The sequence below is a fragment of the Callionymus lyra genome, chromosome 10 (assembly GCF_982586985.1).
Source record: "Callionymus lyra chromosome 10, fCalLyr1.hap1.1, whole genome shotgun sequence".
NCBI lineage: Eukaryota > Metazoa > Chordata > Actinopteri > Syngnathiformes > Callionymidae > Callionymus > Callionymus lyra.
In genome coordinates, this window is record NC_141827.1 from 16,340,942 (window position 1) to 16,354,583 (window position 13,642).

Sequence of the window (13,642 nt, forward strand, 5' to 3'; positions counted from 1 at the left end):
GTTCTATCCAGGCATTTCCACAGCATGGAGGTTTTCACCCACTATGACCTGTTGAGTCTGAACGGCACCAAAGTAGCAGAAGGACACAAGGCCAGCTTCTGTCTGGAGGACACCTACTGTGATGAAGGTATAGTATATACAGTATAGTCGTTAAATCCATGAGCTGCTCCGGGAACTTAACTTGGCTTGAACGTCAACAGGGATCCAGAAACGGTACGAATGTGCAAATTATGGGCCCCAGGGCATCACGGTGGGCTGCTCGGACACTTACAGGCACGACATCGACTGCCAGTGGATCGACGTCACAGACGTGAAGCCTGGAGACTACATCTTCCAGGTCTGAGACCCTCGGCTCGTCTAGAAATGTTTCCGATATTAACACTTCCCAGGTCTCCGCAGGGACTTCCACTAGAGGAGGCTCATTAAACCGTCTGTGTTTTCCAGATTGTAATAAACCCCAATTATGAAGTAGCCGAGTCGGATTACACCAACAACATCCTGAAGTGCCGCAGCCGGTATGACGGACATCGGATATGGACGTATAACTGTAATATAGGTGGGTGGAGCTACTGTCCCAGAGTCGTCTTGTGTCACCAAAAAAAAAAAAACATGTAAGAAAACTTCAAAGGAGAAAAGCAGAGTAAGAACCAAGCCTATGAAAGCGGTCAAGTGACCATACAGATTAAGGGGACTCAGCATTTTGATCAACCATTTTACTCAAATCAAAGAGGACTCTTTCTCAAAAGAAGGTACTTTTCCTTAATTGCAGAGCTGCAATAAGTTGACTCAAATAACTACTTCATAATTAAATGAAGGATACGTCATGCACAGATTTAAAACAAAAAACAGCGAGCCAGTGTATATTGCAATGCATGCTGGGATGCTTGTTTTTTTTAAAACCTAAATCTACAACTTGAGTAGTAACTTGTGCTACTTCAATCAAGTGCACAAAATTGTAGAAGCTCGACATTTTTATCCTCAGTAGAAGAAATTTTAAGCTTTAATAAGGTCTATAAAGTCCTCCGACTCTTAGACTTAGACATACTTTGTCAGTCAAGTATCCACAAGCTGTATAGAGAACAAGTTTTCATTGCAAATAGATTGATAGATAAAACTTAATTCAATTGTGTCAGTGACTTTAAAATATGATTGGAAAAAAGAGAGATTTTTAAGACAATGCGATTTGGCAGTAATTTCACATGTACATCAATATATAGCAAGTGTGTATCTGAGATTGGTTTAGGGATGAGTTTGAGTTCCATAGTCGGACCAGAACCTGGTTCTACAAATAGGAAAAGAGAAAGCTGCACATTATTCACAAAATCTACTTCCTAATGCAGATCTTGTCGTTTTAAAATTATACTGATCCAAAAACGGCTGTAGAAAATAATGAAGTACCAGCCAAACAAAAACATACTTCCAGCCCCCAACCTCCTCCTGGTATCTGTAGAAAGTGACACCTCAGGTATCCTCATGGGTAAAACATGTGTTTAACTGAGAGAAAACCTAGTGGAAAGAACAAACTCTTCACCTTGTGGAGGAAAGAACAAAACCAGCCCCGTTTTCTGCTCCAAAGCAACATGTCCCTCTTGATAAACCCACATCAAGGCTTCAGGAGACTTTCAACAAAAAATTGTTAGTCAACAGTATCAGGATGCGTAGTGTATGGTCATCAAGAATCTTTATTTCTCCGTTAGACGTTTAGAATACATCGAGTCTTCAATGATCAACATGAAGTCACAAGAATTTAATTCTTTACACAACACACAGAGAAAAGATCAGACAAATGTCTGACTTTATTTACTTCAAGTATTTTCAGATGAACAATTACACAACGGTTTAGTTCGGATCGAAACAGAAAACTAAGTTACTAGTTAACGAAACTAGCTTAATGGGATTTTACAACATCTTAACTTAGTTAATATAAATGTAATCTTTCACTTTAAAGTGACTCTTTTCATAAAACACACTTTTCTGCTAAAAATGAAATAATAAAAGTACCTTTAAACCGTAGAGATACATGATGAGCGAAGGTAAACAAAGGATTGGTCTAAAAACAAGAGCAGAGAGAGCTGCAGGGCGTTCAGGTCTTCAAAACAAGTTAGCTGGACCAAGTTTTTCTTTCATGTCGATGTTCCTCAACCTGGTGAGACAAGAAAAAAATTAAAGCTCATACTTTTCTCCTGATGACAGGCCTGTAAGCAAGAGTTCATGTCCTCACCTGTTACACTTATCAAAACAAGAAGTTAATTAAAAAAAAATCTTGTCATCATTTTTGTTGGCAGCAAAATCTCTAGAGTTTGATAATGTTTCTTTAACAATTATTTCTTTCTCTTTACAGGTGGATCAGTGAGCTCGGAAACCGTTGAAACGTTTCCGGGTCTCTTGACCAACCAGCTATCGCAAAGGTAGACCGAAGATGGACGGAACACATGAACATTATGGGCGTGATTATACTCGACAACCACTAGAGGGAGCTGTACTGTATCTGGGAGCAGAAAAGAACATTGATTGAACGATCTGAGAAAAAGATTATTGCAAATGGATTTTCAAAGTGTTATTTCTTCTTACTGTTGTATAAAATGTAGACTTTATAAATTGGTGCTAAAATAAGGGCAGGGGAAAGTCGTAGCCAAATATATTTTTTTGCTGAAATACACCAGAAGGTGCCTTGTTACCAGGCGGGAAACTTAAAGCCATCTAAGCCTGTTGGTGTTAAGATGTTATGCGATTGGAATGTCTGTGCGGATGAATCCACCCTTCAGCTATATACTGAGAAACAGAAGCGTCAGACTCACGCTTGCCAGATCAGTCAATTAAAAGTGTTATTTATTGAGTTTCATGCTAACTACATCAGACACGTGTTCACATCCCTAAGCTCTTCTCTTCTATGTTCTAGGTTTTGTTAAATTATTTGCAGTTGTCAGGGATTAAAAAAAAAATACTACGTTAAAAAACGCCGCTTTTACATTTTGGTATGTGGTTGAATACCAGTGCTGAAAATGCAAACAACTTGTTTACGTGTAGGAAATTGTGTGAACATGTGTGTCATTTTGTGAATGTGTGTCATTATTAGCCAATGGAAACAAACCATCCAGCACATCACGGTTGTTCCTTTATTCAATAAAATGAAGATTATTTTCAAGTGAAACTAAAATTGTAATAAAGATCCATTTAGTTCCCATTAATTACAATTATGCTATATAATAACACTTTATTTTCAGGTAACATTCTGTACATTTTTAAAGCCTTTTTATAAAATATTAATAGTTTGAATATTGTGTTTTCCATTCATCTAAATTTATAAATATGCATCAATGTTGATCATGAAATTGTTAAAAGGTTATCTTTGAAAAAAGAATTGTGATTCAATTCAACTATATTTAAAGTGTCAATTTGAAGTCCAAAATAACAATATGTAAGAGAAGTGAAAAACAGGTCCCAGCCAATCACAATGAACAACAATGGTAAGTGGGATAAATCTTCTGTTTAACAGGCAGAAACCTCGAGCAGAACCAGACTTGGATATGAATGGTCTTCTGCCGTGAGAGAGAGGGAGGGAGAGGAAAGACAGATGGAAGGATGAGCTGCCAAACTCAATCTTTATTTGTACCTTATCTGCTGCCGTCACAAACATGAGGCAGGAAGTGTTGTCATGAAACTAAACATGGCTGAACTTAACCGTTTTTACCATAAGAATTTGGCTTCAGGACGGTGGTTGTCTTCTCTGCTGCCCCAGGGCTCTGGTCACGAGTCGCTTGGCAACCGCAGAGTCGGTCTTCGGACGCTCCCTCACTGGCTGGATGAACTCTGACGGATGAAAACCGTGTGATGATTAAAAATCTTGTGTTGACATGAGATCATAAACAGATTAAATGCGCTCCTACCTGCCTGTCGAATGGCCTTTCCTTTGGCTTTTTTACTCCCTTTAGCCAACAGGCACGTTTTCAACAGTGGGTGTGACATGGAAAGTGCCTTCGTTGCTTTTTCAAAAGGTTAAAAACAACAATTAGTCTCTAGCATGGCACACTTTAAATGAAGAAGTTGAGATAGAAATACTAGCATGCTCACTCTTTTACTAACATCTTCCCTTCTTTATAAAATGCATGAAAGCACAAAAGGAATTACACATAAAATAGACTATGGTTCAATGCTGCAGAAACCACTGCCTCACTGTTGCCCTTTTCCTATTTATTAATTAAAAACCAATTCCATGTGCATATGCAATCTACTAAACATAGATTTATATTATTAGTGTTTCCAAAAACGTTTTTAAACTACTGAGCCCCCTAGAGGACACATGGGAAACAAAACAATCCCGACCTTCTGAGAACCCTTTTCAATTTATTTTTATGTCTATCCATTAAATAAATGGTGATCTTCAGCAGGGTGGATATGGGCTTAATTTTGTCTCATAAAATTGCATTTGCAAATGCACAGCGATCATTCAAAAAATGGTCAAGTAGTAGACTTGTGTCAGTAGACCCCCAATAATCCATTACCAAGTGTTCGATACAATCATAGAGGTCACATCTCAGGTTTTAGAAAAAATGTCAGATTGAGATCTCAGGGTCGCATCACAGTTCCAAGAAGGATGCAACAAGTCCAGGAGGTTAAATCTGTCACAACATGTTAAATAATCTGATAACAAGTCCCTTGAAATACGGATTTGTCGTCGAATTTAATGTATATGTCAGTGAAAGATTTGCTCCCAAGTCTTTAAACACAGCATGGTTGTTTCTCAGACCTACACAGAGGGTATTTATTTAGCCTTGTTCACGTTTATTTAATGCAAATTAAAAGTATTTGTCTCGGGTGAAGAATCATTTTATGGGCGCAGCAAACAAGATTTGGGAACCGCTGATGCAATATAGAGGAGCTAGTATTTAATCTAATATTTAAGAACCATCACATAATGAAACAGAACATCATAAAACCATCTCTACAATTTTTGCCTAAATAGAACATCATTTGAGGAACCAATATTTTAGAATTCACCACATAAAAATAGTAAATAAACTTATATTCATGAAACACACCTGCTGACTCGCTGGAGAAGACCCCGAGAGCACGAGTGTCGTCCACCCATTTGATCTTCATTCCACCGCCACTGGACAGAGAAACTGGTCATCGATCTAATGTATAACATCAGAGACATAAAGTTATCCAACTGTTACCTGTATTCAGAAAACGCCTCCAGGAGGTCTTCAGTTTTAAAATGAATCGGGAAGTCGTGGATCTCAATCACGTGTCCGAAGCAGTCCAGGCTGGAACGCACATCCTCGTAAAGGTACTCGTTGTGTACACGGTGGATTGAGATGTTCTTGAATTCCTTCAAGTGTTGCTTGATCTGACGAGAGAAAATATGTTTTATCGTGAATAAAATAAATAAATACTTAGGAAGGCTTGAATTTCACCTCCTCGATTATGTCATGGGCGTCTGGGTCTTGAGCCGGGTCTGATTCACTGCATTCTTGGGTCTCTAAAGTCAAGCCAGCCAAAGAGGAAACACAGTTCTCTTCCGAGTTTAACACCAACTGTCCTTCCGTCTTGGGATTTAACTCGAGAGGAATGTTTTCTTCTCCTCCGACACCATCGTCAGATTCTGGCATCAGGCCGGATGACTGCTTCTCCTCAGAACAGATGGGAGACTCTGAGGATGGACTCCGCGCCTCTTTATTTCTCGCGGGATCCGGTGAGCTTTTTAAACAATGTCTCTCTCGCATAACCTTCGGAACGTAAATTGGTTTGTCGGGTCGCTTGGGGGTCCTGATCCGTGCTGAAGATTGAGGCTTCGCGTTACCATCTTGTTTATCTTTGTCGGCATCACACCTTCAAAAAAAACATATGGCAGAAATTAATATTTTTTCTGCTTTTATACTTTTGTTTTTTTACACTGTAACCCTGTTTCCACTGATCTTGTGAATGATTGGAATGCTAGTGAACGAAGTTGATAACTTTGCCATTAACTAAATGAAGTCAAAAGTACCTAGAAATTACCGTGACCGTTGGAATAATACAACAGTTTTCTGAAATGTGTCCAAAAAAGGATGGATAATTGATGGATCAAAATTTTAAAGAAGAGGCCTGGCTGCTGTATTTACATGTTTTCAGAGAAGGAGGAGAAATAAACGGGTTCTAAAAGTGTGGGGTACATGGGTGCCCAACAACTGCTCTAAAATTATTATTTATAATGTCATGTATATTCATGATGATTTATTGCCAATAAATGATGAAATGTAAATATCGCAAGATAACAAATATTATTAATTAATAATGAAATGTTGTCAAAGGTATTTCAGAGTTGTGCATCATGTTTAAAAAGTGATGACAAAGATGTTATAGCGAGTAATTAATCAAGTAAGTAAGTAATTATTATTTGTAAAGCACCTTTCTCAGACCAGGGTCACAAAGCGTTTGAACAATCAAAAGCAATACACAGTTAAAATACATGATTAAGAAAGGCCAAGACAACAGAGATAAACGCAGCAGCAACAAGAAAATAAATTTAAAAAAAGCCTGCACAAATAAAAAGAGGGAGAAGAAGATTGTAGAAGAATTATGTGTTAAATGACCCCCTCTAACCATGTGGACAGATTATACCTGTGCAACAACACTTTGATAATCATAGGGTCCCCTAAAGTAATAATTCAGCTCATGCCATCTAAGGGATGGGAGTAATTCAGGTCTTTTTGGAGTTACAGGCAAATATGTTTGTCCATATGATGATTGCAAACCTGGACTTAAGACACATTCGTCCAAAAAGACACCAAAAAAAAACACCTCAATACTGCTCGTCTGTAATGTCTCTCTTGACATGATCAGTTGTTCTGAAATACATTTGAATAAGTCTATATTTTAAGATGGTTTGTAGTGGAATCTCCCAGTGTCCAATTGTTAAATCTTGTGCATGCACACTGACACCAGCAGATCCGTGAACTGAGATACTTAATATGAATACAAGAGGGACATTACGATATATGGACATACATTTCTGTCTGTAACTCCTGAAAGACACGGATCACTCTGAAAACAATCTCAGCCCTTAGTAAAAATTAGTCTGTAGAAAATCTTAGGTGAACGACCACTTTAACAAGACAGGAGTAGTTCATTTCCTTTTTCGACTGGCACCATTGGTTGGGATGGATCTTAAAACAAGTGCATCGAGTCCGGTGCTGTGTCTCAAATCACATACTTATCTTAGTATACTAGAAGTTAGTATGCATCAGGATAGTGTGCATACTAACTAGTACGCAAATTCTCCACAGATAGTATGTCTCAAATCAAACGCTGCTGCTACACACTAACAGGAAATGACAGGACAGCTTCTTCTTCTACTACTATTTAACGATGGTTGCAACCAGCTGTTTGAACGCTATCGCCACCTGCTGGCAGCACGTTTTGCAAGTTTGGAAAAAGAAATAAAGAAAAAATATGAGAATCGATATATTCGCGAGATATTTAAGCTGGTATCAGCACCGAGGACGTGTCATCCTCCTAATGCTGCTGAAAATGCACCTGTAAGTATATGAATGGGAGTAATTATATATATGACGTAACTTCTGTTTAAAACGTCATTAAGATGGCGGCTGTTTAGGGTGGTTAGTGTCCATTGAACCATATTCAGTTTTGTGGGCGTTTTAGTACGCAAATTTAGTGTGCATGGCGCACTAAATTTCACATACTAAGAATCAGACGCACTTACGCACTAAAAATACTAACTTTGAGTACGCAAGTATACGATTTGAGACACAGCACTGCTTCCTAATGCAGATGTTGTGGCACAATGACAACAATGTATCTGGTAAAGTGAGGGAACAACATTTTTTCTAGATAAAAAAATCAGAAATAAATGACAAGGAAATGATCATTAATAAACATAGGGCTCAAAAGACTGAAGTTTGTGGAAATCAGCAGCTAGTTAACAGATACAACAAAAATATATATAGTGATGTTAACTTGTTGTATTTCTGCATTGTTTCATAAACCATAAATAAAATGTGTTGACACAAAACTGCGTTACTATGTTTGGTTGTATATGAAACAGGGAATATGTCACGTTAATATAGATATTTAAAAGTGATAAGGTGATCTTACTCCACATTAAAATGAAGTTAAATGGAGAGTGAGTACCTGAGCTCAGAGTGACAGATCACCACCTGACGACACCAACTCTCTCCCACTGAGAAGGTGCTCAACTCTGGCAGGTCGTCCACGACACTGTGGATCAGATATCGCAGTCTGCTGGGAAGAGTTGGGAAGACGAGCACACTGGAGAATAACAACACATGTTAGTTCATATGTTATAGTCGAGCGTTGTTGTTTTCATTCATCTGCACCGTATATGTGCTCGACTCTCTCATATTCAGCATCATTTTTCGGATCCATCCGTGTACAAATGTTACCTCCTCTGGTCGCTCATCTGTCGGTATCTTTCCAGATCATCTTGGACGAGATGCAGGAATTCACACTCTTGCTCTGATGTATCCATGAAGACACTGTTGTGGAAGTTTTCTTACCGTTCTTCTTCTTCTCTTTTTGATTTATGGCAGCTTCCCATCCAAACATTGCTCTACTGCCCTCTATTGGATATTAGCTGTAGTGAAGAGTTGAAGATGAATGTCTTCGTTTGAGTTCACTGTTTAAAAATGCATTATTTATACTGGATATAAACGTAAAAGAGTCTTCTTTGCGCTTGATGGAGACTGCTGACTCCTTTAAGAAACATCTTAAGACGTTTTAATTTGTTCAGGCTTTTCCTTGATTTTCTGGAACTCCTGTTGCGTTATCAGTCTTATCTTGATCTTAAAAGTATATACTTTATTGAATATTGTTTTGATTGTTTAAGCGCTTTGTGACCCTGGTCTGGAAAAGCGCTATACAAATAAAAATGACTTACTTAGTTACTTACTTATGATCTCTTTTTTGTTTTAGTCTTTGACTGTGATTCATCTGTCTTTGTAGGATGAAATTCTCTTCACGTCTTAATATTTAATTCATCCAATAGTTACAAAATGTTTCATGAGCTTATGTCTCAAGCTAGAAAAGTGTCAAAATCGTATATGACACAACAAGGATGAAATATAATTTCTCTATTCATGCCGTTGTCTGACGTATTAAACGGAGTGAACCTCTGAAAATGCTTTACCTTAAATAGTTAAAACATAGAAATTCTACTTTATTTGGATTAAATATTAATTAATAATTTACATGCCATTTTATTGAAATATATCTCTTGTTTTCTTTTAATGTATTTAATGAATCTATTTTTGTTTCATTCGTATTATTTCATTTTAATGGATATACAGTATGTCCTATTTCACTAGTTCCAATATACAAAAGAAATATTCACAATAAATACTGTATGTATTCTACAAAAAGGAATTTCTGTAATTGAAAAGGGAGGACATTCATGTACTTTTCTTTCGAATATATTTAGTGTTTTATGCAAAGAAATTGATTGTAAACCATTTGTGTGGCATACAAAAATAAAAATAAATAAAAATATTTTATCAAATCCCCTTCCCTTCCCACCCACAATCTGTCAACCAGGACTCATAAACCAAACCTTCCAAATACAGTTGTAGATATAAATTCACAAATAAATAATGATAGCAAAACACACTAACACTGGGCTGAAGCTGGAATTCAGGCATCGCTGGACTTTTACAGGACATGAAATTAAAGACAGAAGATTACGACAGATAGAGAGGAGAATAATATTGATTTATATTAGTGCGCTTCTCAAAGTAAAGTATAAAAGGTCTCCAGATCTTCGTACATTTTTATAGAGAGCCACAAACTAACCAGCGGATCTTTTCTAGGCTCAAGCATGACATGACGTTCCTCAGACGGGCCAAAAGTAGTGTAAAGGCATAAGCGTGTTTGGTCTGGAGTTGAATTTGCGTTGTCTTCGCCTGTGGTGCCAAACAAGGTTGACAGGCGGGTTTGGTTCTACGCTGAGGTGTGAGAGAGAGAAGCCAACAGGGTAACAAGATCAATGTCGGGGTAAATCCGAGATAGTCTGGATTTGGACATATGAGCATGATGTTCAACCTTAAACTGTATAAAGACGTTTTGTTAACAAGAGCAAGGATGGAGTCCCATGTGTCATCAGAGATGGTCATATTCAGGTCTTCTTCCCAGTCAGTTTTGTTCTTGAGTGATGGTGTTTTTCTGGACTTCTGGATCAGATGGTTGTATATGGTGGATATCAAGTGTTTCCTCGATGAGTGTAAAGCAAGAATGGCATCGATCAGGGTTTTATTCGGGGCTGTAGGGAAATTCGGAGTTTGGGATTTTATAAAATGTCTGACTTGCAAGAATTTGTAAAAATGTTGAACTTTTCAGACGGCCATTCAAATGATGAAAATGTTTTGTCTATTAAGACATTTCTAAAGTTACGGATACTCTTGCTGTGACGTTCCCTGAATGCCTCATCTGAAAATATAGTGAACCATCGAAGACAATGCAGAGAGGGTTGATGACCATTTATTGACTTGAACTCATGATCATGATTGCTTAGTCAAACAGACTGAAGCCCATGTCATCTTCAGATTCCTCAGACTCTTCCTTAGCTTCCTCCTTGGCAGCATCAGCAGCCGCCGGAGCAGCAGCTGCTGCAGCTGAAGGCGCTGCTACAGCAAAGGCAGATGGATCGGCAAGGAATGCCTTCACCTGTGGAGAGCAGTGTGTCAATTTACACTGAAGGGAACAGTATAGTGTAGGATGGTGTCGAGAATCAATAAACCTTATCAGCCAGGGGGAAGGAGTAATCCGTCTCCACAGCAACAGCCAGAACTCTCTTGTAGCCGGTGATGATGGAGTGAGGGATTGAGGCAAGTGTTGGGTAGCCGATCTCAAGACACACACTGGCAATGTTCCTTACACCCTAGAAAAGATATAAAAAGAAAATGTAACTTCTTCAAACGTTAGTGTGTGGCAGATCGTCTTACCTCCAAGAACCTGGCATGAAGAGACTCCTCAGTGATGTCGAGGACCTCTGGCATGTAGACACTGCCGTTGTCATACACTTGTTGGATGATGAGTCCATAAGAGAAGGGCGAGATGTTCAGCATGTTGAGGAGTGTGGCCTCGCTGGCACCGACCTTGTCTCCGATTTTGATGAGATGGACATCACTCTGAGGGAAAAGTTAGTATATGTATTAATATTTTTTCCCCAAAGGTATTCGCTTTAACATTCACAAGTTTAAATCTTACCAAGATTTCAATGGTTCCCCTGGAGATCTTTGTGGTGATACCCAGAGCCTGGAAGAAAGAAGTCTTCTCTGGACCCAGACCAGTGTTCTGGGCAGGCACCATCACATCAACGGGGGCAATGGCTCCAGCACGGGCAGCAGCTGGTACCTAAAATATTACACCATTAGATGCCAACATAGCAACTTACTAATGCATAAAGAAGAAAACTACAAAATGCAGTTTATGATTAAGGAATCAGTTCTTGTTTGCAGGTCGATCAACAGTGCAGCACTGTAACCTTAGAATCACTTTGTCATAAATTTAGATACATCTGTGGGTTACAACCTTTTCAATAAAACGCCTGTGCAAGGACCTGGTTTAACACAAACACACTGGTAGCTTGCGCAAGATTAAGCCCAGGTAGCCTTGTAGCTACAAACAAGTTTAACATACATTTATTGGAACCATTTAACATTACTTAATACAAGAGGGACATTACATGTGCAGTCTAGAGGCAATTAGTCGTTTTGGTGCAGCTTTTAGGAGGAAAGTGCACCGTTTGAGTAGTTTGGATATCATTTCAGTCTAAATTTTACCCCGAAAAACATCAACCCTAAGCCTACATGAGAGCGAGTTGAAAATTAGTGTCATTTAAAATTCCACTTGGCTGAACTATCACTTTAAGCAACTGCAAAACAATCAATATAAAAATGACCAGATGCCTAGTTTGATAAATTACCATTTTAAAACATTTTCTCACCTTGTTGGCCAGCAGCAGGTCCCTAACCTCGGGCAGGTCCTCCTTGGTGAAGACAAACCCAACATTTCCTTTAATGTGAGGCAGGAGCCTGTAAATCCACAAAAAAAGAAGCATTGTTTACATTTGTATGTACTGTTGAGTGTCTGAAAACTTGCGTTTCTGGTTGTCTTGGGTCATACACAAACAGATAGGTGGAACCAGTTGCTGTTTGCACTGAAGCTTTGCTTTAATCATTGAGTTTGAGGTTTCATAAATCTGGTTGACCTACCTCTCCAGAGATGGATTGTTCTCCAAGTGGCCTCGGATGGCTTTGCGCATCATGGTGTTTTTACCCATCAGCACCACAGCCTTGCCACGGAGGGAGAGACGGATGGTCTGCATCTGCTTGGAGCCCACATTGTCGGCTCCCACGATGAAACATTTCGGGTAGTCATCCAGGAGTTGCTGTGAATCAGACAATCCTTATTTAGACGACTATAGGAGGTACCACTACCATATAGGGAGTAACATTCGAGATTAAACTCACGATAATTTTCTGAAAGTAGTTGGACTTCCACGTGGCCCTGTCTTCCCTGGGCATCTTTGCAGTGCTTCCAAGGATCGCTCAACAGCTGATTTAAAGACAAGGTGATATCTAGAAACAGCATAAAAAAGTCAATTTCAATTAACACATTTAAGTATTTTTAAAGAAATAAACTAATTTACAGGAGACCAATGAATTAGTCTGAGAACAGAGTTGCTATAGGTTAAGGCAAGTTAAAAATCAAGAATTTTAAGTGAAATTTAAAACAAAAAGTCACTTATTTTATACTCACTCATGTCAAGTGTTAAGAGAGTAAACTGTTCCTTTTTGGAGTTTGAATGTATGCAAGTTTTTTTTGCCACAAATCATGCTCAAAATGAGTGGTTTCTCTTTTTTTGATTGAACAATCCCTTTAAAGCTTTTAAAGGCCATTTGAAATGAATTAGACCAAATAGACAAAAAAATAATTGTATACAAGTTAAAAGGGACAATCTGGACAAATGTTTGTTTTAAAACAATAAAACTTCCTGCACAAACTACACTTTGCCTGGTACCAAGAAAAATGTAGGTTGATAGGACACAAGTTTATTCTATTAGGAATTCGTGTAAATAAAAACATTTGTCTTAGGATCGTTGTGTACGTTTCGCATTTACCTCGTGTGCAAACTAGGGATTTAAAAAGTTGCCAAATAACTAATAACTACATGTTCACATATAGGACTTCCTAAATGTTGATGTGAGACACTTTAATGCCAATTGAAAAGCTTATTAGATTCATAAATTAAATGCCTTTTTAAGACGTTTTAATGTTCCTGGACAATTAAATCTTAGAAATAACTATTTTAAAAATAGCTCAACTAGCTTTAGCCTTCAGCTGTTGACGCATCACATGCTGTGGGGAGCTAATGCTAGCATGCGTTAGCCATTTGGTGGTTGGTAGGCCGCGATGCCGGCAAAGCACATTATATTAACACAACACTGTCCAGCGACACATGGACGCGACAAGGTTCCATTTAATTTGTAAACGACACGAGTGAGAAACACACCGAGAGGTTTATTTAATTATTTTTAAAGCACAAAGCAAAGCGCTCTTACCGCGCAATAGGGTCGCGTGAAAGAAAGAGGAAGAAGGCGGACGCGAGGCATATATATATCCAGCA

At 38.4% G+C, this 13,642-nt stretch overlaps 3 protein-coding genes across 3 annotated transcripts in view; 1 reads left to right on the forward strand and 2 right to left on the reverse strand.

Moving 5' to 3' along the window:
- The window catches only part of LOC148070550 (lysyl oxidase homolog 2A-like), a 33,980-nt gene extending 30,295 nt beyond the window's left edge, over window positions 1-3,685 (forward strand). The window contains exons 11-14 of the mRNA XM_087800661.1: window positions 12-127; window positions 201-337; window positions 445-556; window positions 2,342-3,685. Of these exons, the coding sequence (XP_087656787.1) occupies window positions 12-127; window positions 201-337; window positions 445-556; window positions 2,342-2,412 (436 nt within the window). The 3' untranslated portion in view covers window positions 2,413-3,685. The remainder of the gene's footprint in view (window positions 1-11; window positions 128-200; window positions 338-444; window positions 557-2,341) is intronic.
- On the reverse strand, window positions 1,695-8,524 carry r3hcc1 (R3H domain and coiled-coil containing 1). The gene is made up of 8 exons (XM_087800662.1): window positions 8,406-8,524; window positions 8,134-8,271; window positions 5,418-5,832; window positions 5,178-5,350; window positions 5,040-5,110; window positions 3,888-3,983; window positions 3,692-3,810; window positions 1,695-2,143 (listed from the first exon to the last, which is right to left on the reverse strand). The coding sequence occupies exons 1-7, from the start codon at window positions 8,489-8,491 to the stop codon at window positions 3,707-3,709; spliced, it is 1,083 nt and encodes a 360-aa protein (XP_087656788.1). The 5' UTR covers window positions 8,492-8,524; the 3' UTR covers window positions 1,695-2,143; window positions 3,692-3,706.
- Window positions 8,525-10,475: 1,951 nt separating this feature from the next.
- Window positions 10,476-13,617, reverse strand: rplp0 (ribosomal protein, large, P0). Its single transcript, XM_087800005.1, has 8 exons — window positions 13,578-13,617; window positions 12,486-12,593; window positions 12,228-12,403; window positions 11,960-12,047; window positions 11,221-11,367; window positions 10,956-11,141; window positions 10,751-10,891; window positions 10,476-10,677 (listed from the first exon to the last, which is right to left on the reverse strand). The coding sequence occupies exons 2-8, from the start codon at window positions 12,537-12,539 to the stop codon at window positions 10,522-10,524; spliced, it is 948 nt and encodes a 315-aa protein (XP_087656131.1). The 5' UTR covers window positions 12,540-12,593; window positions 13,578-13,617; the 3' UTR covers window positions 10,476-10,521.
- Between the last annotated feature and the right edge of the window lie 25 nt (window positions 13,618-13,642).